Source organism: Eulemur rufifrons, chromosome 6 (assembly GCF_041146395.1).
Source record: "Eulemur rufifrons isolate Redbay chromosome 6, OSU_ERuf_1, whole genome shotgun sequence".
Classification (NCBI taxonomy): Eukaryota; Metazoa; Chordata; class Mammalia; order Primates; family Lemuridae; genus Eulemur; species Eulemur rufifrons.
The window spans coordinates 102,414,632-102,438,279 of NC_090988.1; the positions used below are offsets into that span (position 1 = coordinate 102,414,632).

Sequence of the window (23,648 nt, forward strand, 5' to 3'; positions counted from 1 at the left end):
CCTTCCAGCCTTGGTCCCTCCCAGCCCTCATCTGCCCCACCACACTCTCCTTCTCTCTTGGACACTTGTCCCCAACTGATCTCCCAGCCCCACAAAAGTCCCAATGAGGAGACTCTTTCCCCGTGGAGAAAGCACCAGCCTCCCACCCTCCTGCACTGCCCACCTTGGAGCTGGGTCCTCGTCACCAATCTGCTGGCCCCCACCCAGCCCCGACCCTCCTCCAAAGGGACGCTGTGCTGTGGCAGTTCCTCCTCTCCAAGCCCCGTCCTGGCTCTGAACCCCCCTGTCCCCCCATCCTGTGGTCCTATGAACCATGAGCCTCCCTCCCACCACCCTCTGGCTCTACAAGCTGGTCCTTCTCGGGCTGCCCCTGACTCCCAGCACGCGCCTGCCCGTGCCCGACACTCTGTTCCTGTCTGAACCCCTTCTCTCCCCAACCTCCGTGCTCTGAGCCCACAGCCTGCTCTGAACCCCTGTCCCCTGGACAAGCCCAGCCCTCTGCAAGCCCTTCCCCTTCCCAACCCCTCCCCCGGGCCGACCAGCACAGCCTCAGCCACGGTTAGGTCGGAACACGCAGTGCAAAGCTGATCTTCAGTGATGTTAAAACCCTCCCTGGGCCAGCCAGCGGGAGAAAGCACAGGAACCTCCCCCTGCCCCCCACCCCCTTCTCCTGGGACACCCTGGCCACACCTCTGTGGAGCCCTGTGGGCAGGTGGGGCCTGCCAGGGAGGGAGCCAGGGCTGCGTCCTCCTGTGCCCAGCTCCACCGCCCACCCTCCCCAAGGGCCTGGCAAGGGGATCCCAGGCCTCAGTTGCCCTCCCCAGGCTGCGTGTGGCCTGTGTGCCATGCCACCCCTGTCCCCGGGTCTAAGCTGAGCGGGAGGCTTTTGGGGACAGGCAAGGGGCCTGGTCTGCACACAGGTCCAGAGGGCCCTCAGGCGGCAGGGAGGAGGGGGTGCCAGGGCCTGCTCAGGTCACTGGGCAAGGCGAGGGCAGGCCCAGGCGCCCTCCCTGCTCCAGACCACCTCTCTCCAAGGCCCGCAGAGCCCCCACCATCCTCCCCTCTGAGTGGGTGATTGGAGGGGCTGGACTCCGGTAGACTCCTGAGATCTTGCCCTGGGACGGAGCAAGGGCGTGGCCGGGAACACCCACTGAGGGGCACAGGGTGGGGGTGCAGGGCCCAGCCAGCCAGGCAAGGGCCAGTGCTCTGGCCGCAGTGACAGGGCGCCCCACGGGCACTGGTTAGTCGCAGCATCCTCTGTGAGCAGTGTCCTGCTGCTGCCCAGTCTGGAGACAGGACTCCAGGCTTAGGGCCAGTCCCCCAGCCAGAAAGCCAAGGAGGCTGGATTTGAACCTGGAGTCAGACCCCAGGGCCCTGAGGCTCCCAACCGGCTGAGGGGAGCCCTCCTCGGGGCACCCACCCCGGCCCTGGGCCCCCGGCAGAAGCAGCAGTGCAGACGGAACCTCCAAGGTGTGGCCTATAGTTGGGGGGGGGGACTGCCCCTGCCGCGCTGCCCTCCCTGGCCTCAGTGCACTCTGCAAAAGCGTCCGGTCACCCCTGCCCCGGAGCCCTGCCGGGCTCTCTGCTCAGGTTTCCCGTGCGTGTGAACTGGGCAGGTGACGAGCCTCCTTGCAACTCTGGATAAGTGTCCCCAGAGAAGGTGTCCGATGGGGCCCAGCTCTGGGGTGCAATCTGCAGAGCCCCTGGGAGTGGGAGGCCAGTGACAGCCACCAACCCACAGAGAAGGCACCAGGATGATGACGAATGTCACGTTTGCCCCATGTCCTATACCTGCTGGTACGAGGCAGGGGGAAGTTCCAAGAAACACTTCAGAGCTACTGATCCCAAAGGAACCCTGTCCCTACCACCAAGTGCTCACAAACTCCTGCCTATCCCTTAAAACCCCACTGGCTGCTGCCGCTGTCACATCTGGGCACATGCCCCCAGTGGACCACCCCAGCCATCAGTGGCTGCCGCAGCTGTGGCTGCCACAGCACCGGCTCTGCTCACGGCAGGAGGCTGCGTCCAGGGCCAGGCAAGGGGCAGCCCACACCCACCCACCCCGTGCAGGCGTGTTCTCTTTTCAGGTCCAAAGAGGGGGCAGAGGGCCATCGGAGGTCCCGTCTCCTCCAAGAGCAGAAACACTCTCTGGAAGGGCACAGCCGCCACTCGCCTCGCCTGGGCCACTTGAAAACCGCACCTGGACACCGGAACCCCTGGCCAAGGCCACGTCCTGCTGCTCACTGCTCCAGGCCTCAGAACGAGCCAGTCCCTGCCCAGAGACCAGGCTGGACAGCTAGCTACGGGCGCAGGGTCCCACGTGCAGAGAAGGGCAGGGGCACCCGAGTCTGACACCAGGCACAGGGCACCCAGACACTCGCCCTGAGCCTGGCCCTGCATCAGCCCTGCCAGCCCCTTCCCCATCCTGACTTAGAACTACCCAACCTTGGCCGGGCGCGGTTCCTCACACCTGTAATCCTAGCACTCTGGGAGGCCTAGGCAGGAGGATCGCCTGCGGTCAGGTCAGGAGTTCGAGACCAGCCTCAGCAAGAGTGAGACCCCCATCTCAATAAAAAGAACCACCCTCCCGCCAAGCACAAAGCACGCGGACACGTAGAGAGGCTGCACAGCTGTATTGTCACGTCAATTCTGTCCCTCAGCCACCCGAAAAGGCAGCAGAGGCCAGCCGGTCCGGCTCCCCGTCGGGCCCACGAGTGCCCACGCAGATGGCTCCTCCTTCCAGCCCCTGCCTGCTCACCCTCGGCCCCGGCCCTCCCTCAGTGGGCCCAGCACACATGGACGGGGGTCGGCAGAGCCCAGCTGTGGGTGGCCAGGGGCTGGGGGGGGTCCTTGGACAGGGCCAGTTTCCGAAGGAGGATCTGTGAGGACTTTGTGAGGACGGCCTGAGGTGGGCGGGAGCTGGCCAGCTTGGGGAGGGACTCCCAGGCGGAGGGGCTCCGGGGCACACGAACACGCTGCCTACCGAGTGACATGTGTGCTGGGCCGGTGCCCGCCCTCCATCAGACAGGCAGCCTTTCTGAACCCAGGGCGGGGCAACACCGGGCGAAACGGCAAGCCCAGCCGGGCCGGGGCCCCCAGAGCCGGGACAGCGGCCGGGGCGGGTGAGTGTGCGAGTGCGTGTGAGAGGGGAGGGGCGGGGAGGGCTGGGGACGCCGGCCTCCCCCTGCAGCCTCCTGCTAGCGGCTCTCCTTTCTCTGCCGGCGGCGGGGCGGGCCGGGGAGCTATAGCTTGGTGGCCTCAGCGAAGCCCACCCTGTTGTTGTCGCGGTCGAACACCGAGTAGTAGCGGCCGATGAAGACATCGCCCAGAATCCAGAGTGGCCCGCTGGGCGGGGGGATGTCCATGCCCATGAAGCCGCTCAGGCAGATGGTCTTCCCGGCCTGGGACACCTGGGCAGCCATGGGGGTCACCACTGGCCCGTCACCACCCGGGCTGCCCTCCCCCCGGGGCGTCCAGGCCACAGCCCCACCGCGCCCGCTCACCTTGAGCGTGTAGTCCTCCGAGGACAGCACGTAGTCTTTGCCTCCCAGCTTCAGGGTGACCGAGGGCAGGCTGGACACCTTCTCACAGGGGATCATGTACTGCGGGCGAGAGCGGCGTGTGGGGGCACCACCCTTGGGGGCACACCCTCGGGCCCCCGCCCGCCTGCCGGCCAGCCCCGGCGCTCACCTCGCCCTGGATCAGCGGCACGGCCCCGATGGCCTTCTGCAGTGCACGCACCTCGTCCACGGGGCCCACCACGAGGGAGGTGCCCGTGTCCACGATGGCCTCGCAGCCCTCCTTGCACAGGGTCAGCCCGCTGGCCACCTCGACCCTGGGGGCAGGGAGGGCATGAGTCCCCCACCCAGGCTGGGGGAGGGCGCTGCCGGGCACAGTCCCCGGAGCCCCTGCCTGGCCCGCATCTTCTGCAGGACGTGAGCCGGGCGGGGCAGTGGCAGACACTTCCTCCTCCTCCTCCCTCGGGGTGGCTGAGTGGTCTGGGCAAGGGGTGGGGGAGCGGAGACTCGGGGTGGCTGAGAGTGAGAGGGACACCCACAGGTGGAGGCAGAAGGCATGGGGTCCGGCAGGGCGCAGGGTTCTGCACGACTCCCACCACGTCCCCCACCATGTCCCCATGTGCCACACCCACCAGCAGGACCGAGGGGCGACTGCCCGCTACTCACTGATCCAGATGGATCTGCCAGTAGGCCTTGCGGGTGACGTTCAGGTAGGACAGGGAGCCCGTGTAGTACTTGGAGTCTATGCCGCCCAGCATCAGCTCACCTCCGGGCTGCGCGCTTGGGTCCCTGGGAGGAAAGGGAAGGAGTCAGCTGCCTCCCTGTCCCCCAGCGTGAGAGGGCCAGGAGACCACTGAGGACTAGGCCCACGAGGGCAGATGTAAGGGACTGGTGGGATTACCAGGGAGAACTTCCTGGAGGAGGGGCCTTCCTGGACCTGCCGGGACAGAAAGATCCAGAAAGGAGAGGAGAGAGGGGCCTTCCTTCCTCCCAGGGAGGGGCTCTGACCCCACACCCACGTGGGCAGATCTGCACTGGCCCAGCCCATCCCAGGCAGAATAGATCTTGCTCAACCCGTAGGTTCTCCTGCTCTGCTGGCCGGACGGCCAGGAGCAAGGCTGCAGGGCAGAAGGGGGAGAGGGGGCCAGATATTTAAGCAGGGGAACCCTGTCTGTCTGGGAGAAAGACCAAGAAAGGCCTCTAGGAGGAGGTGACAGCGTGACCCTGAGAAGCTGAGGCTGCTAGCTTGTGCCCCACGGCCTTTGCACTTGCTATCCCAGAAACTCCCTGCGCTCACGCCCTCCTGAGCCTCACTGGCTCTTCCTTGAGATCTCGGCCTCTCCCTCCCTAAGCCAGACTGCCACAGACAACAGCCAGCGCTCTGGGCGGGGACAGGGATGTTATGTTCTCTGTTGAGGTTTTTTTAAGTGACGCTCAAGTATGAGCTCGAACAGGCAGCAAACCCACCAGTCTCGACAGGGAGGTTGCCCTGGTGGGGGTTCTGCTGTCTCGCCAGAGCATCTTCAGCTGAGCCTGCCAGTGTCCTGCTGGCCCATCCCCCACCCATGTCCTCCCACCACCAGCCAGGGGGCCCACCTGCCAGCCCCTTGGCAGCCCCAGGCACAGACGCCCCTGCCCGAGACCCCCTCCCCGGCAGTCACGCCTCACTGCCTCGGACCTGGCCAACCTCCTGGGTCCCCCTCCTGCTGGGAGGGAAGGCACCCTCTTCACCTCATCAAGGGCTCCAGAGGGTGACCCGGGCGGCCCCTAGCGAGCGGCGCTGCTCAGGAGAATCCACTGCCCCAGCAGGGGACGGAGGACAGGGGCAGGGCCAGGGCTGAGGCCTGGAGATCCCACGTGCTGGTGGGCGTGTGAGGAACAACCCACCCGTCAGCCCTGGCGAAGGGGAGCGGTGACCGGGCACGGCTCAGGGCAGGAGGCCGCCTGCTGACGCCCTGCGCACACCCCGCGGCCAAGCGCAGGCGGCTGGGAGCCCCTGCGGCGCCCGGCACCCCTTCCTTGTGTCTGATGCTCCCACAAGGCTGGCCCTAGAGGAGGAAGCTGAGGTCCCCTTCCCGAGGTCCCCTGACGATGGTCACCCATGCTGGCACGGCTGCTAGCAGGGCGGGGGGCCCAGCTCCCCCACAGGAAGGGCATCCATTAGGAAGGCAGCCGGCACCTGCCAGGGAGGCCCACGGACCGTGCACGCCCCCTCCAGCGCTCAGGGCCCACCCCCCAGGCCAGGACCACATGAGCCTCTGACCCCTCTTCCCAGAGGACGGAGGTCCCAACCACGGAGGTCCTGGTGCCCACGGCCCATCCTGAGCCCCTCCCCACTGGGAGCCCCAGGCAAGACACGACACCTCTGCCCTCTGTAGAAAGGTGGCCTCCCCCGCCTCCCAGGATGGCCCAAAGTCAGAGGTCAGGAGCTGTGGCCATATGCCTGGAGGGCAGACATGGGGCGGGGGCAGAGGGGGGCAGCCTCTTGAGCACCACAGCCCCGCATTCCAGCAAAGCTGGGCCCTGACCGCCGGGGGGACGAGGAGGGGAAAAGGAACCTGCCCCTCCCATCCCACCTGTTCAGGTAGAAGGAGAAGATGTTCTTGTCCACCAGCTTCTGCTTCATCAGGTTGTCGAAGACGGGCAGCACGTTGTCCACGGAGATGCGGGGGAAGGCCAGGCCCAGGATGCCATCGAACTTGGCCGCGATGAAGGTGATGCCGGGCTGCTTGGTGGCCTCCCCGAAGACCTGCTTCTCCACTTTGACACCGACGGAGGCCTTCACGGCTGAAGAGCAGGGCACCTGCGGGCCGGGGCAGGGGTCAGCGGGCCACACGCGCCCGCCAAGCCCGACACCAGCCCTGGGCGTGGGTGCCTACGGCTGCAAATCCAGCCCCATCAGTACCCCTCATCTGCCAGGACCAGGTGGAGAGGGCACAGGAGGGAGGGCTGTGAATGGGGTTGGGGACGCGGATGGGGGCTGGGAGTGGGGGCAGCCTGCGCAGGAGCTGTTGGGACCTGGCAGGAACGCAGAGGGCAGAGGGCAGGCTCCTTGCTCCGCTCCCACCTCCTGCCCCGCCCCCCCATGCCAGGCAGGGCTCACTCCTGCCCTCAAGCGTGGGGACGAGGGCCTGGATCCTGGGAGACGGAACTGCAGACGCCACCCCAGCAGCCCACCTCCAGCCACGCCGCCCTCCCCGGGCCCTGGGCCGCGCAGAGATGGGTGGCGGGGCAGGATGTGGGAAGCAACGGCTGAGCTGTTGGACAACATCCTGTGCAGGCTGAGCAGAGCAGACAGCGAGACCCCGAGGAGCCCTGCACGTCACTTGGCAGGACGCAGAGGGAGACAGGTGGCCCTGTGGGGTGCCCCCTTGCCGTCCTCACTCTGGCGCCATAGGCATGAGGTGCTGTGGCAGAGTCCTCAGAGCCCACCCCACCCCTCTGGACCCCCCAGCAGAGACTGTTAGAACAGGCCTGGCTGGCGGAAGGGGCCTCTCCCGGACCCCTGGCCTTCCCGCCCCAGGGCTGGGGGCTGCATCAACTCCGGAACCCTGGGCCCCCTGCAGCCTGGAGCCCCCGGCAGCAGGCAGCTGTGTGATGGGAACACACTCGAGGCACACCAGGGGTCGGGGCGGCTCTCCCTCTCCTCGGGGCAGGAAACAGCCACCCCGCTCGGGCCCCTTGGGCTCCTCTGCAGGTGCCTCCCGCCAGCTGCCTGGACAGCGGGGTCCCGGCACAGCCCCGCACCCCTCCCGAGCCTCCAAACCCCTTGGCTGGCTGCAGGGACCCCACCCACCCCCTTGCCTGGCCCTGAACACCTGCTGGCACCTCAAACCAACCCTGTCCAAAGTGGAGCTTAATCCTTAATCCCCTGCCAGCTCGCACCCAGAGCCTGGCAGGAGAGGCTCACTCGCCAGGGCTGCCCACGGAGCCGCATGCCTGCTGGGCGCTGAGGTCCTCCCCTCCGGCTCCTGGGCCTGACTCAAGGGGCTCCTGGCCATCCCCCGCCTGCACCCCAGGCCCTGCCTCCTTGCCCAGGGACTGCCGCCAGCCACCCACACTCCATAGCCCTTCCCGAGAGCCGCTCGCCCGTGCACCAGCCCCGGGAGGGACTCACCGACACGGTGTCTTGGCTCAGGTACCCGGAGAGGCTGCCTGAGCCGTAGTGGATGTCGAAGGAGGTGCCGTTCTTCACGTAGCTGCTGGACTTGCTGCTGTCGTACTTGTGGTGCACCCCTGCCAAGCAGGGTGGTCAGCCACAGTCCCTCCGAGTGGCCTCGGACCTCGGCCCTGGGCGGCCCACTCAGAGCCCCCCCTCCCAAACTGCCTCCCAGGGTGGGTCTGGCTGCGACACGAGGCCCACCATGCCAGGGGTCCCAGGACCATGGGGCTGTGACACCCGGCCTTGCTCTCTGCCTGGCGGGTGGTCCAGCCCACCGCCTGCTCCATCCTTGGCCACCATGGTCCCCAGCCCCGGTGAGAGCAAGGCTGGGGCCGCTATGAACAGGCTCAGCCAGAACGCAGGTATCCCCGGGTAGGGTGGAGGGAGGGCCGGCCCATCTCCTGGGGCCAAGAGTTGGGAGCAGCGCATGGCCTAAGACAGTTCCCGAGGCAGGGCCACCTGAAGGCCCCAGCCCTGTCCCTGCCTTCCTGGTAGGGCCCCAGCAACATCCCAGAAGGGCCACACTCAGGGGAGACCCAGGACCCCAGAGGGAGGGCGTGTGGGCATGCAGGTGACGTGGACGGGCCCCCACTCGGGCCAGCCACTCCCCACCCATTCCCCACCCTCGGGCCCTGACTGTGACCGGCCACCCTGAGGCAAGTGGCATCTTGAAGGGACAGAGGCTGGGCAGTGGGCGGCGAGCGTGACTCACAGCAGGCAATGTCCAACACCTTGCAGTGGACCGAGGGGACCCACAGGTTGGAGGAGCCGGTGTCGAAGATGACGGTGAAGCACTGGGGGGGGGTCCCGATGCCGATCTCGCCGTAGTACTGGGCCTGGGCGGGTGGGGGTGGCGGTCAGGGCTGCGGTGGGGGCACCCACTTCCCCTCTGGGCCTGATGAGGCCCTGGCTGTCCCTGGAGACAGGGCTCGAAGGCCCAAGCTGGAGGGAGGGGCAGTCTACTCCCACCTGCCAAGCCTGGGTTTGACCCCTCCCCAGGAAACAGGCTCCTGCAGGGAGGCCGAGGCCAGGCCCCCAGCGCTGGGTCCTCAAACCCATGGACACGTGGGGCCTCCAGGCCCCTTGGTCAAACCACCAGCCCTGCCTGTGTGGGGATGTTGGGGAAGGACCCAAAGAAAGAGGAGGCCAGTGGTGAAGCCAGCGTGGGGACAGGCGTGGGCCCAACCTCAGCTCTGGGCACGGCACAGGCCTACCTGGAAGAACCTCTGCTATTCAGGGCTCCAAGGCCTAAGAAGGGGAGTGACTTCGGCCCCAGCGTGGGCCACGTCAGGGCCTGGCTCTGGGGCCCGGCTGGCCAAGGGGTGCCCTGGAGGCACCTGCCACCCAGCAGCCCTGCCTTAACTGCCCCGGAGAGAGGGGGGGTGCCGCCTGGGGTCCGCAGGCACGAGGGTCACATGCCCCTCTGAGTCTCGGGAGGAAGGCCACCCTTGGCCCTCTCAGAGGGCAGAGGTGTGTGAGTCCTGGAGCTCGGGGTCATCCGGGCCCTGCCTGCCTGGGCACCCCCTTCCCTGGGTGGGAGCCGGGCCCACCGCTGGCCACAGGATTTCTGGCTCTGATTCTGCCTGGTGTCTCTCTGGCCACTTGGCTCCAGGGTGCAGCAGCTGCTAACTCATGACCCAGCAGAAGTGTCCCCGCTGGTGGGGGGCAGGGGGTGACTCAGCAAATCTCCCTCTGTGTTGGGGGAATCTGGAACTGGCCTGTCGCGCCCCAGGCGGATAGTTCCCCCTACCCCTGAGCAAAGTCACATGCCTGTGAGTCTCCAGAGCTTCCTGCCTTGACCAGGGCTTGGGCCAAGTGGGGCAGAGGGCACAGCCACCCACCCCACCCGTGGGCCAGGGCGAGGCTGGACAGCAGTGAGGGACTGGACTTCGGGGGGCCGGGGGCACCAGCTGGGCCCTGGGCAGCTGTGGAGGTGCCAGGCCCTGGCCCAGAACCTGTCCCCACAGGGCTGGGACAAGCCTGACGAAGGCCCAGCCTGCTGTGAGGCTTCCAGAATGTTCTACTCTGAGCTCGTTTCCCCTCCAGGAGCAGTGGGCACAGCAGGGGCTGCCGCCCAAGAGGACAGTGAGGAACTGGGCACAGGGTCACCCCAGGCCTGCCAGCAGGATGGGCAAGACAGAGGCTGCTGGGCAGTGGCCATACCCAGGCAGGCAGGCTCAGAGAGCCCCAGGGTCCCCCCACGCCGCAGCCTCGGGGCAGGCTCAGGAGCTGGGCCTGGGTTTGACTCTGGGCCAGGGGAGCTCCGAGCTGCCGTCAGTGCTCAGGACACTGGGGAGACGTCACCAAGGTGCCAAGGCCACCCCCATGCACCCCTGGCCCTGAGAAGACCAGGACCCTGCTCGGGGGTGCAGCAGGAGCACTTGGCCTGGAAGCCCCCCCAGCTCACGGATCAGGCCAATCAGGCGAAACCACTGGCTGCTGTGTGAGCGCGCGGGAGCAGCACACACGCCCCTGCAGAAGTTTCCTGAAGGCCTCCAGCAGGGCCCCCCCACCCGCCCCTCATACTCACGTCCATGTAGTTCCTGAGCATCTCAGGGACGGGCCCCTTGGTCCCAGTGGCCATCGAGTATTTCGTGACGGGGCCCTTGGCGATCAGATCTTCCACGGGGCCCCCCACCTCCGACATGGTCCGGCGTATGGACTTGAACTTGTGCAGTGGTATTCTGTCAACATGGGGTCAGGGCATGTCAGGGCGGGGCAAGGGCAGCCCTCCTGTGTGCCAGCTGATGCCACCCATCTGTGAGCCACCAGGCACCCCCAACAGCCACGTCCACTGCATGTCCACCCAGATGCCCCCAGCATCTCAAACCCAGCAGGGCCCAAAACACTGGAAGCCCACTGGCCCAGCCTCCCCCAAATCAGTGAACAGCAACCTATCACCACCCCAGGTTGCCAGGCCAAAGTCCTGGGAGGCCTTGGTCACCCACCCGCCGCCCCCCACATCCAAGCTGGGGACAGTGTGCCACTCCCCTCTTCGGCCGCTCCAAAGACTCCGAAAGCTGGTCTCCTGTCCTCCCTCTGCACCTGGGCTGTTCCTTCCCGGAAGGTGGCCAGTGGGGATGCCTAGGGTGTTGGTGGCACCTGCCACCCCTGCCCAAAGCACTCCAAGGCTCCTGGCCACTGGCCCCATCTGCCTTCACCTGGACCTTGCCCCAAGGTGGTCCCACCGCCAGGCTGGCACTGGTGGCTCTGTCTGTCTGAGCTCCTGGCAGCCTCCTCCTGGCCACCATACGGGCCTTCAATGCCACCCCAAGAGCCCTCTTTGACTACCTGTAGCCCTTCCTGCCACCGTGCTGGGGTCCAGAGCCCTGGCCCCACATTGCATTTCTGTGCTTGGGCCCCATGAGGCCGAGGACTGCACCTCGGGCTCTAGAGGCATCTGTGCTTCCTCCAAACGTGCCCCTCTGCACCCCCACTCGGGGCATCCCCCAGCACTGCGTCCGGCCTGGGGCCTCGGGGTCTGGCCTGTGCCGGAGGGAGCTGAGACTGCGGTCAGGGGCCTGACTTCTGTTACACACGGAGTGTGCTGCAGGGGAGGGTCCCACCCCCTCCTCCGGGCTCTGGGGCTGAGCCTGCTCCTGTTCCAAGGAGGGCTTATTCGAGTTTTTAATGACTCGGATGAAACTTTGTCCTGCCCTAGGGATTTGGAAGTCCAAGGTCACAGCTGGTTGTGGCTGGCATGCCAAGGGCGTGCTCCAGGAAGATGGGATTCTTGCCTAAGAGCTGGTGGGCTGGAAGAGCCCCAGGTTCTGGCCTGGGGGAGGCACATGCCCCCCAGGGGTCCCAGAAGCAGGTACCACCAGTCCCATAGGACCTGGGATTAGGTGAGGGGTTCGGGTCAGATGCCCAGCCCCCAGGAAGTCCCAGGCTCCCTTCCTCGCTGCCGGCTGCCTGAGAGGGGAGGCAGGTGGGCGGGGCTGGTCAGGGCAGGCTCAGGCCTGTAGCTGCTCCCCAACAATGGCTCTGTCTGGGGTTAGCACCCCGGGGGCCACTGCCCAGGGCCTGTGGAGAGGCTCAGTCCCACCCTGTCCCCAGCCCCCGAAGCCCTATGACCTCCCCCACCTGCCCAGGGCAGCAGGCCCACAGCAGAGCCCCAGAGCAAGGGTGGGGGCAGGAGCGGGGGTCCAGAGAGAAGACCTCAGCCCTGCCTTCTGCTTGGCTGGCACGGCCTGGCCCAGCCTGGGTCCAGGCCAATTGTGGGTGGCTCACCTGGTTCAGGACTGAAGGTCCTAGGCCTGAGGAGGGTGTGGTCCTCACTGCAGCGGAGCCCTGGCTGCAGGATGGGCAAGCTGGACCCTGCCCTGTCCCTGCTCCCCGACTGACCTCTCTTAGGACCTCCCTGACTCCTAAGGCCTCCAGGGCCTCCCCACCCCGCGCCTGTGTTGGGGCCCTTGGAGCAAACTTTTAAAAACCACACCCCAGTTCATGGCTGGCAAAGGGGTCTCCAGATGGAAAATGTGGGGTCCAGCTCAAGAAGGCTCCAGGGCCTACACCTAGGTCTGGCGACTTCCCCAGTAGGACCCTGCGCAGGGGGACACCTCAAGCACACCTGTCCTGAATCAGCACTACCTCCTCCCCACCCTGCACCTGGGGAGGCTGGGGTTCTCACGCCTCCTCCTGTCCCCTCGAGGCTGGCCCCCGGTGGCATGGGGGCGAGGTGCTGGCGAGGGCCCGTGGAAACCCCGCACCCCCAGAGCTCCCGCGCCCGGGGGCGGTGGGCGCTCCAGCAGCCGCGCAGGACACAGGTGCACAGCGCGGGCGGGGCGCGCAGGGGACACCGCGGGCGCAGGTCCCTCGGCGCGGAGCACCGCCCGGCGGGGCCTCACCTGACGAGCGCGGAAGTGGACGCGATCAGCAGGCCGAGCGCGAGCAGCAGCAGGCTGGGGGGCTGCATGGCTGCGGCGGCGGCGGCGGCGGAGGCAGCGCGGTCGGACTCGAGCGTGGAGGTCGCGCGCTTATAGCCGGGATGACGGCGCAGTCGGCCGGGTCAGCTGACCGGCTTGTTTGCGCCCGGGCCGGTCACGTGGGCGCGGCAGCCGTGCGCGGGAGGCGGGACTGGGGCGGGGCGACCGGGCCCGGTGCAGACGCGCGCTCCCGCCCAGGCCCGCGCACGGCGCTCGAAGCGCGTCTTCCCAGCCCGCGCCTGCCCTGCATCTCGGGCGTGCCTGGGTGGGGGGCGCGGCTGAGCGTGGCGGGGACCCTGACCCGCTCCCGGGGCCTCCAGATGAGCCAGCCCACGGCTGCCGCTCCTGTCCCCGCTCGCCAGCCGAACCGGGGTGCACCGGGTCCCCCAGTGGTCGCTGAGGCTCAGGTGCGCGGGCAGCCCTTCCCAGGGCCCGAGGCCGAAGCTCCGGGCTCCCCTGCGCCCTGGCCCCACCTGCCCGTCTCTGTCTCTAACACCTCCTGTCCACTCCTGTCTGCTCCCTTGGGGACCTGATCTCAAAGGTGAGCGGGAACGGAATAACCATGTCTCCTGAGCCTCAGCCCTGCAGAGGCCACAGGGAGGCCACCCCCAGGACCTCACCCTTCACGTGAGGACCTGACTTAGGAGCTGTCCCTGGGCTCCCTGGACCCTGTGGAGCTCAGGGCCAGGGTGGGGCAGGAGGGGCAGGCCTTAGGTAGGAAAGGGGTGTTCGCACAGCTCATTTTAGAGATGGTCCATGTCAAGAAGGAAATTTATCAGGGAAAGTGCTAGAAAGTGCGATCTGGAGGGCGTGCCTCCGAGGAGCTGATGTTTGAGCAGTGGCCTGGTGACTCAGGGAGCCCAGTGGAGGAGGCCGGCCCCCACCCCGCCTTACAGAGGGGCAGGGGGTTCTGCCCGCTGTAACCAGATAAAACGGGACCCTGGCGGGGGCTGAGCCTCCTACAACCCTGGTCGGCCTAGTGGCCGTAGGCGAGTGGCCGCTGCTTCGGCCACCTCCACACCCAGCCTCTCCGTTAATAGTTACTGGGGTCATCTGATACGGTTCTAAATACCAGCACAGATGCCCGAGCAAAGCAGAGGACATCTGCCATGGGACTCTGCCCTAGATGCCCGGGGCTGGGGCTGTCCTTGGGGCAGGCCCACAGCCTGCTGCCTGCGGTTGTCACCTGCCTCCCAGCGGGCTGGGATCTCAGAGATGTCAGCTGGCCCTGGGTGGGCTGGACTCAGGAGAAAGGTGATCCCCACCAGTGTCTCCTGCATCAGCATCGGGGTCCCTGGGCCCAGTGCTGGTCAAAGTGTCATCCCAGGTTGCCGAGATACACACCTATAAGGATGAACACCTTCAGGCGTGCTCCCCAAGGAGGCCCTGACAAGGTGACAGGCCTCTGAAGTGAGTGCGCGGTGCAAACGACCAGCGGGACTGGAGGCATGACATGGCGGTCCACTGCGGGGCGTGTGTGGGGCCGGTGCAGGCCCGGCTAGGATTCTTGGGCTGTCCCCTGCGGATGACAGGCAGTACTGAGAAGGGACCCTCTGGGGGCCCCAAGGGTAGAGAGGCCCCCACTTCCCTGCAGAGGCCGTCGGCTCTTCCCTTTATCACAGAGTGGAGACATTCTGCCTGTGTTGTGCCTCAGTTTCCCCACACCGGGGGCAGAGCCTGGCACATGGTGGGTGCTGACAGTTCTGTGTGGGATGAATAGCTGGGTGTTGGGGTCCCACAGAGGCAGGGCAGGACCCTGGGAGGCATATTGGGTGGAGGTTGAGGGGAGTGGCTCCTAATCCCCTCACCTCTTATCTGCCCAGGTAGACCCTCCTGGTCTGGGCCTGGCGCTCCCAGGCCGAGAGTCAAGGGTGGGGATGACAGCCTTGACTGTCCTCTAGGGGCCGGAGCTGCAGGAGTGTGCCCTGGCCTCCTGGCCTGGCTCGGACTCCCAGGACTCCTGCACCTGCCGAGCTGACTCGGGAGCCCCTGTCCCCACTAAGCCTGCCTTCGGGCACCTTCGGCTGGCGGAGTGCTGAGCATGTCTAGGCCCTGCACCTGACAGGGCACAGGGGACAGGGCCCTCTGCGACCTGAGCACAGATCCCACCGTGGGTTGACTCTGGTGGAGTTACTGACTTGGAGGGGCCCTTTGGCCCCCAGCACAGCAGAGACCCCCGAGGTGCCCATCTGGAGCTGAGGGGGTTCTCAGGGGGCCCAGGATCCCCAGGCCAGAGCAGCTGCCTACGACTGGGATGTGGGCTGTGCCTGGTGCACACAGAGTGGGGCAGGCGGTGGGGGCCTGGCCCAGGCTCAATCCCAGCTGCTGGCGTCACGGGCCACTGAGCTGCCCGCCAGGGAGGCCCCTGAGCTCCTTTCTGGGGAGCAGCTGCAGGGCCCAGGACAGTCGGGGAATCGCGGGTGCTGGAGTGCCAGAGAGGGGAGGGGTGGAGAAGGGAGCGGGAACTGAGCACCCACTGTGTGCCGACACCCCTAGGAGGGCGGGCAAGGGCCGAGTGGAGGGCCCAGGCCCGGACTGGGAGGGCCCGCCTGGGCGGGCAAGGTGAGGGGCAATCCACTCCCCCGATATCCCCAATGTGCCTCCCAGGGTCCCGCCTCCAGGGTCGGTCGCTCTGGGCCCTGAGCATCCGTGCATTGATCCCACACAGAATCATCGCACACCTGACTCTGCCAGGCCTGGCTCCATGTACTGGGGAAATCGAGGGAACGGGACAACTTCCGGCCGTCGTGGAGTCTACATTCCAGACGGAGAGGCCAGGCGTGCGACACCGGACCTTGGGAGGTGGTACGTGCCAGGGAGGAACTGGTGCAGGGCACAGGGGTGACAGGGAGGAGGGTGCTGCTTCAGAGAGGCCTGCTCTGATCAGACTCCAGGGAGGTGGGGACCCAAGCAGGCTGGCCTGGAGTGACAGCAGAGGCCGTGTCGGGGCACTCAGGCCTGGGGGAGGGGAGGAGAGAGAGGCCGGGGCAGAGGGCAGAGGAGCGTCCTGCCAGGGAGCCAGGCGTCCACCCGCTGGGGGGCCCCTGCTGTGTCTCCCACTCAGAACAGAGGTGACGGGGCAGCCCTTGACTGCCTGTGGGGAGGGGAGCCATCGTCCAGGGGGAAGGACAGCGGGGCCTGGGCCAGGGTGGCGTGACAGAGCGTCCATACTGACATACCGGGGTCTACCCAACAGCCGGGAGGAGGGCGTTTTGCTGGCTGGGATGAGAAGGGGTGCAGGACGAGGTGCCTGGGGAGGAAGGCCAGGATGTTTCCAGTTGCAACGACAGACGTGCGGGTGGTTCTGCTGGGTGGCAGCAGCTGTCTGAGTCGGGGGTGCAGGCGGGGTGGACGTCACACTCAAGAGTGCCATCATAGAAGACTTGGGTGAGATGTCCAGGGACTGAGTCCTGGGGCCGTGCGACTTTAAGAGACCAGAGAAGCCAGGGGTCCCATGGAGGAGACAGGAGCCGGAGACTGGAGAGGCCAAGGGGAGAGGGCCAGAAAAGTACTTTGGGGCGGGCGTGGCCGCTGTGTCAGAGCCCCTGCTGCTGCATGGGGGAAGGGGAGTGGGCACCAGCCCTGGGTCTGGCAGTTTGACCCTGACGGAGCTGTTCCGGTGAGGGGGGCTGGGCAGGAGTGAATGTGACATTCAGTAATCGATGCAAAGACAGGCTGACGGTGGCAGCCGGGGGCTCTCACACCGGGAAGAGCGGGAAGAGCTGGGGGAAGGGTGGTGCCAGGCCATGGAGTGGAGGGAGCTGATCTCTCCCTCACACCGTACACAGAAACCGGTTTTAGCTGGATTAGAGATGCCAGTGTGAGTGGCAGTTTGGGGGCGGGGGGCAGAGGAGACCATCTTCATGACCTTGGGTCAGCACAGACTTGTTCAATAGGACACACACACGCCAACGCCAGACCTTGTCAGAATGAAGGGATTTGTATCCAAAATACACAAAGAACTCTGAAAGCTCAACCATAAGAAAACAAAGAGCCCAATTTTAAACATAGCAAGTGGTTGGGTGGACGTTTCAGCAGAGCAGAAATGCACAAGCACACGAAGAGGTGCCCCACGTCACGTGTCATTAGGGAATGCAGATCACCACGACGAGGCACGCCTGTTAGAATGGCCAAACCCAAAACACCGATGACACCGGTTGCTGGTGAGGACCTGGGGCAGCAGGAAGTCTGCGCCGCTGGTGGGAGGACAGTTCTTACGAAACTCCACGTCCCTTGCTGTGCGGTCGAGGAGTCTCGCCCCAGCCCTGAGGACTCAAGTCCACACTGACACCTGTGCACGTGCTCACAACAGCTTTGTTCGTCATCACCCAAACCGGAAGCAGCCACGGCGCCCCCAGGAGGTGCGTCCAGACGGGCGGGGGCTCCCTGGGGAAGAGAAGAGAGCTGCCAGCCCCAGCAAGACATGGCAGCGACTGCCGAGGGGAGGAACCAGTCTGCGAGGGCTGCACCCCACGTGACCCTGACTTTGACCTTCTAGAAAGCAGCACAATGGAGACAACAGAAAGAACGGTGGTTGCTGGGGCTCAGGGGCGGAGGGGTGACGATGGCACACACAGGGTTTTTACGGCAGTGAGACTCTCCTGTGGGACTCTCTACTGGGGCACACAGGACCCCAGGCATTTGTCAAAGCCCACCAAATTTACAGCACAACCTCAGAGCGACCTAATGTAAACTCTGGACCTGAGTCAGCGGTCAGGTGTCACTTGTAACACATGTCCCACCCTAAGGCGAGGTGCTAATCGTGGGGACCTGCCTGTTGCGGGGGAGGTGGGGGAGCCTGCACTGTCTGCTTGACTTTTCTGGATGTAAAAACTGTTCTAAAAAGTAAAGTCTATTAACAGTGGAAAAAAAAGAGCATTAACTTCTTTTGGGGAAAATGATACGTTGGACTGTAAGATTAACAACTTCTATTCCACAGTGCACCGTGAAGACAGTGAGAAAGCCGCCCAGAGAAGAGACAAGTGTTTTTCATTACGTGAACTGAAATAAAATCTTAAGCCTCCAGCTGCCTGAATGGACCCCCTCTTGGCCAAGGGGACCCCGGAAATACCCTACAGTTGCTGGCCACGAAAATGGGGGTCAGCCACGCCTCGCCATGCCCCCTCCCTTCTTGGAGATGCCTTTTGTGACTCATTACCAGGCCTAAGTCTACACAAGACAGAGCTTCGACCACTCCTGCAGGTCCTCCATTCACTCAACAGATGACTTGAGTCAGGTGTCTGTCCAGTGTATGTCCAGCGGCTTGTCTCTGCTGCAGTGGTCCCCAACATTTTTGGCACCAGGCACAGGTTTCATGGAAGACAGTTTTTCCACAGATGGGGGGCAGGGCGGGGGCGTGGTTTGGGGACGACTCAAGGGCATCACATTCATTGTGCAGTTGAACTTCTCTGCTGGTGACAATGTGCATGTGCAGCCGCGCCCCAGTGCGAGCATCATCAGCTCCAGCCCAGATCACCAGGCATCAGATCCCCACAAGGAGCCGTCACCTAGAGCCCTCGCGGGCGCAGTTTACAGTAGGGTTCGCGCTCCTGGGACAATCTAATGCCACCGCTGATCTGACAGCTCTAATTAACAGAGTTCCTTATCTTAAAACATTCCAAGCCTGTAGACAAGGCTTCATTTCTTTTTTTTTTTTTTTTTTTTTTTTTTGAGACAGAGTCTCACTTTGCTGCCCAGGCTAGAGTGAGTGCCGTGGCGTCAGCCTAGCTCACAGCAACCTCAAACTCCTGGGCTCAACGATACTACTGCCTCAGCCTCCCGAGTAGCTGGGACTACAGGCATGCGCCACCATGCCCGGCTAATTTTTCTATATTTATATTTTTAGTTGTCCATATAATTTTTTTCTATTTTTAGTAGAGACGGGGTCTCGCTCTTGCTCAGGCTGGCCTCGAACTCCTGACCTTAAGCGATCCACCCGCCTCGGCCTCCCAGAGTGCTAGGATTACAGGCGTGAGCCACCACGCCCGGCCTTTTTTTTTTTTTTTTTTTTGAGACAGAGTCTCACTCTGTTGCCCAGGCTAGAGTGAGTGCCGTGGCATCAGCCTAGCTCACAGGAACCTCAAACTCCTGAGCTCAAGTGATCCTCCTGTCTCAGCCTCCCGAGTAGCTGGGACTACAGGCATGCACCACCATGCCCGGCTAATATTTTTTGTATATATTTTTAGCTGTCCATATCATTTCTTTCTATTTTTAGTAGAGATGGGGTCTCGCTCTTGCTCAGGCTGGTCTCGAACTCCTGAGCTCAAACGATCCGCCCACCTCGGCCTCCCAGAGTGCTAGGATTACAGGCGTGAGCCACTGTGCCCGGCCCAAAGCTTCATTTCTTTAACCAATTACAAATCAAAGAATCTTCAGACCCACCTATAACCTGTCATCCCCTGCTTCAAGATGTCCTGACTTTTCCAGCCAAACCAATGCATGCCTTCCGTGTATTGATTTGTGACTGTACGTGTAATTCCTGTCTCCCTGAAATGTGTCAAACCAAACTGTAACCCCACCACGGCAGGACCACTTTCTCAAGGCTTCTTGGTGTGGCTCTGGGCCATGGTCGCATATATTCAGACTTAGAATAAACCTCTTTCGATTTCTGTACAGAGCCTGGGTTCTTTGCCTTGACAATTACATCTACCTGACAAAGAACTAGTATCTGAAATACGAGGACTCCTGAAGTCAATGAAAAGACAGACAACCAGTAGGAAAACATGAGCAGATGATTTGACAGACATTTTACATCTGAAAGAAGAAATCCAAATGTCTAATAAACATTGACACTTGTTCCCATTAGTCATCAGGAAAGTGCACTTAAAACCCCGGCCGACGTCCCATGCGCCCACCAGAACGCCACACGGAAACAAGATCATGGAAGCGCTGGGATTTGACGAGGACGTGAGGCTGGGACTGTGGGTTGCACAGGCCCCCGTGGCCCTGTCCCCCACAGCAGGTCCTGCACTGTCCTTGGGCAGTGGTGGCATCCTAGACCGGATGCCAGGGGAGGCCCTGGAGCCAGGCCCAGCCCCTGCGCTGTCCTCCTGTCTGGGGCGCAGTTTGGGGGGGGACCCCTCACTAGGCCTGGGTTCTGCTCCTCTGTCCCTGAACAGAGCTGTGGGCCCAGGGCAGAGCTCATTGCGCTCTCTGGGGACACCCCTAGGGCCGCAGCCTCCTCGGCGTCCTCCCTGAGAAGGACAGGGGATGCTGAGGGCTGTGGGAGCCGACACAGGTTCTGTGCTCAGACCAACCACCCAGGCTTCCGACCCCACTGCCCGCCGAGCTGTGCGCGTCCCTGTGAAACCCAGCTTGCCGAGGAGCCCCTGCCGTGTCTGATCAGGAACCCTCCCGAACTGTTCCCCACCGACCCTGCCCCACTGCGTGGCTCTAGGCCCGCACCGGCCCCGCGCTGTGTGTAGAGTTGAGCCCCGTCTGTGTCCCTCTGCGAGACCCTGTGGCAGGGTCCCGTGCGCACGGCCGTGGTGCTGGGTGAATCGCCTGACCCAGAGCTCTAGCAGGGTCACGGCGTCATTTCTTCTGCAACAGGGCTCAGCACAGGGAGAGACCCCAGCCTCCCCCAGAGGACCCCGGGCCTGCCCTGGCCACACCCCAGGCCTTGCCCTCCTCACTGGGAGGCCCTGAGACCACCCCCTCGGCCCCAGTGCGATGCCCTCCCCACTCCTGTGCTTCTGCTCTGAACCCCTGGACCCACCCGCTGGCTTTCTGGGCGTCTGGAGGGAAATGAGGGGGTCTGGGCCCCCCCACAGCCTGGAGCTCAGGGGACGGGCTGAGGGTCAGGCTGGGGGTGGGGCGGGCTGCTTGGTCTGAGCAGGGAAGTGGTTTCTAACCCCCACGAGGTGGGTGGGGTGCCACTGAAATGCTGAGTCATCCCACTGGGCCTGCCCTCCCTCCTGTAGGCCTGACTCACCCATTCCCAGAGCTGGCCACCCAGCCTCTGAGGGAGGGGGAGCGGCTCCCTGGGGCCCCCCACGGGCCCAGCTGCTAGTTCTGCAAGAGCAGCTGCGGAGGCTGGGGAGGGAATTAGCTTTGCATCAGCTGACCTTGGATAGGACTGGAGCTGGTGGGGGAGGGGGGCTGTGAATGGCTGGCACAGTTATGGGAGGGGGAGGGGTGCCAGACACAGGTGGAGGGAGAGGAGGGGTGCCAGGCCCAGGTGGGGACAGGGGGAGGGGTGCCAGCACAGATTGGGGAGGCAGAGGGGTGCCAGGCCCAGGTGGGGACAGGGGGAAGGGTGCCAGCACAGGTTGGGACAGGGGGAGGGGTGCCAGCACAGGTTGGGACAGGGGGAGGGGTGCCAGCACAGGTTGGGGAGGCAGAGGGGTACCCAGACACTGCTGTTCTAGGTTCCCTCCAGGCCCAGGGCATGTGGTTTCTGGGTGCCCTGCAGGGCAGAGACCTGGCTTGGCTGAAGGTGCACTGTGCCCTTAGCCTCCCCTCAGGTCCTCCACCCCGACCACAGGACAGGGTCATCCGGGCCTCCCTCCCTGGCCACTGTCCCATGGACATTCACCCAGTTTTCTGCACAAGGGGGAGAAACAGCATCTAGGGCCGGAGCCGGTGGGAGGCCCATCCTGTGTGTCCTTCTGCCTGGGGCCCCAGCATCCCCCAGTTTGGTGCCCAGTATGGGGCTCGGTTCTGGACTGGCTGCCTGGGTGGGTATCTTTGGGTGCACTCCTAGGGCTGGGTGGGCCCAGATACTGTACAGGAAAGTCGCATACGTCTGTCATCAGCCCGGTGGGCTAACTGGATGACCTTTTAAGCTAACCTTCTCTATATACATACACTGCTTGGGTGCCCTCAGCTCCCGGGAATTCTGAGATGTAGACAAAACTCAGAGTCTTTAGGAGTATAGGAGTCTCTCAGGGCTAAGTGCAGGCACTGTTGAAAAGGAGTTCAGGGTCCCAGTGGCCCACAAGCCCTCTGGAGTAGATGCTGTAGCCCCATGGGTTGAGCCCTGAGCTGTAGCCTTCATCCCTCATGGCTGCCCTGGGAGAGCAGAGACCTGGCAGCCACATGAGGGCCTTGGCGGGCCCCAGGAGGCCCCAGGAGCCCCCAGGTCAGGGACCTGCCTTAGCAGGCCCTGCAGAGTCCACGGGCCCCAGCTCTTAGAATGACTGAAATATGTGACTTGCTATCCCCAAGCTTGGTCAGGAACTCCTTCATGCTTTGACAAAATGCGCTGCAGCCACGGGGGGCCAGTCGCTGTGTGCACTGGGGGTGAACAAGACAGACAGACCTGCCTTCCTGGGGCTTGGCCGGGCTGCCTCAGAGGAGGTCGGGGTGTCCACGGTGACAACTAAAGACTGTCCTGAGCGACAAACAGGAGGCAGCCCAAGAATGGAGGGATGGGGATGGCAGGGGGGGCCTTCTGGGCTCGGGGCAGCTGCGTGTGCAGACCCTGTGCTGGAATGGGCTGCCACGAGCTCAAGGGTGGTGGGCAAGGCTGTGGGGTGGCAGTCAGAGGGATGACAGGGGCCCACCCGGCCAGAGGGTGCACTGGTGCAGGTGTGGCTTGGCTGGGATGTGGGAGGCCCGGGGAGGGCAGAGCTGCCCTGGCTTAGTGGGAGACAAGCCAACACCCGTGGAGTGATGCTCCTGTGAGGGTGTTTTTCCGGTGAGATTAACAGTTAAGTCAGTAGCGCAGATGCCCCTCCACGTGGGTGGGCCTCGCCCAATCAGTTGAAGGCCCTGTGGGGGGGGGGGGAAGAGGGCAGTCCCCGAGGAAGAAGGGGCTCTGCTAGAGGTGGCCTCGAGCTGCGGCACCCACACTCTCCCCGGGCTCCAGGCCGCCCTGCAGGTCTCAGACCTGCCACCCCCACAGCTGCAGGGCGGAGTCTTCAAACAAATCTTCCTCTCCATGCATCTGCATCCCATGAGTCTGTCTCTTTGAGGACCCTGGCCAGTAGGATCAGGGAAAGTGTCTTTGGGGAGGTGCCCTTGGGCAGGGTGGAAAGCCAGGCAGCCGCACTGGACGGGCCCCTGGTGGTGCCAGGCTGGGCCGGACGTGCGGGAAGGAGGGTCAGGCGGGGGCTCCGGGAGGGGGCTCCTGGCCCCACGTGCTGTGAGGGAGGTCTGGTGGGGTCCAGCCGGAGCAGTGGGCAGCTAGCGGGGGAGTGGGTCGGGCCTGAGCTTGCAGTGGTCACGGCCCCCAGTGTGACCCGAGGCCCCGGAGGCTCTCCAGGTGGGAGGGAGGTGGACCCAGACGGTGGCGTTGAGAACATGCAGAGGCAGGCGGGGGGATGCTGGGGAGAGGTGGGTGGTGAGGGAGGAAGAGGGGGAGGCGGCATTGCCTCTGCTCTGAGACATGAGGGTGTCAGCTGGCTCCGGCGTCGGCCACTCTAGGAACAGAGCCGCCTGCACTAGTCCTGTCGTGCCGTGACAGATGCCCACAAACTGGGTGGCTTCAAACCACAGTCGTTCTCAGTTCTGGGGGCCAGAAGTGCACAGTCGGCCTCGCTGGGCTGCAGCTGGGCGTTAGCGGGGCGAGTCTGCTCCCTGGCTGCGGCCGCCACTCCGACCCGTGCCCGTCGTCTCGCCACCCTCTCCCCGGCGCTGACCCCCGGCCTCCCCCTCCAACGGGGGCCAACCCCGGTAGTCCAGGGTCATCTCCATCTCAGGTCACGTTGTCAGGGTCCCCATTGCCGGGGAAGGGTACGGTCACAGGTGCCGGGGGTCAGGATGCGGGCGTCTGGGGAGGGCCGGTTCTGCCCACGACGCTGCCGTTTGTTGAAATGGACAATGTCAGGCGAGGAAGAGGAGTTCAGTCTGGGGCCCAGACAGTGTGTGTGACTGTGGCCTGGGCCTGCCAGCAGCGGTGTCCCAAGTGCCTTGGACATGCAGAGTGAGGTCAGAGCACGGCTGGGAGTGTTCACCGGAGCCCTGGAAGTCATGCTGGTCAAGGCATTCGTGTGAAATCTAGGGAAGGGGAGAATAGGAGGAGGGAGGGGCTGAATCCTGAAGCCCCACCAGCCTGACGCTGGGGTGTCCTGCGAGGAAGCTTGGGGCAGGGGGGCGCAC

At 64.4% G+C, this 23,648-nt stretch overlaps 1 protein-coding gene across 1 annotated transcript; it reads right to left on the minus strand.

Annotated features, from left to right (window-relative positions):
• Window positions 1-2,618: 2,618 nt before the first annotated feature.
• CTSD (cathepsin D) lies at window positions 2,619-12,690 on the minus strand. The gene is made up of 9 exons (XM_069471814.1): window positions 12,528-12,690; window positions 10,211-10,364; window positions 8,393-8,516; window positions 7,636-7,754; window positions 6,095-6,321; window positions 4,185-4,307; window positions 3,691-3,835; window positions 3,504-3,602; window positions 2,619-3,410 (listed from the first exon to the last, which is right to left on the minus strand). The coding sequence occupies exons 1-9, from the start codon at window positions 12,593-12,595 to the stop codon at window positions 3,243-3,245; spliced, it is 1,227 nt and encodes a 408-aa protein (XP_069327915.1). The 5' UTR covers window positions 12,596-12,690; the 3' UTR covers window positions 2,619-3,242.
• Between the last annotated feature and the right edge of the window lie 10,958 nt (window positions 12,691-23,648).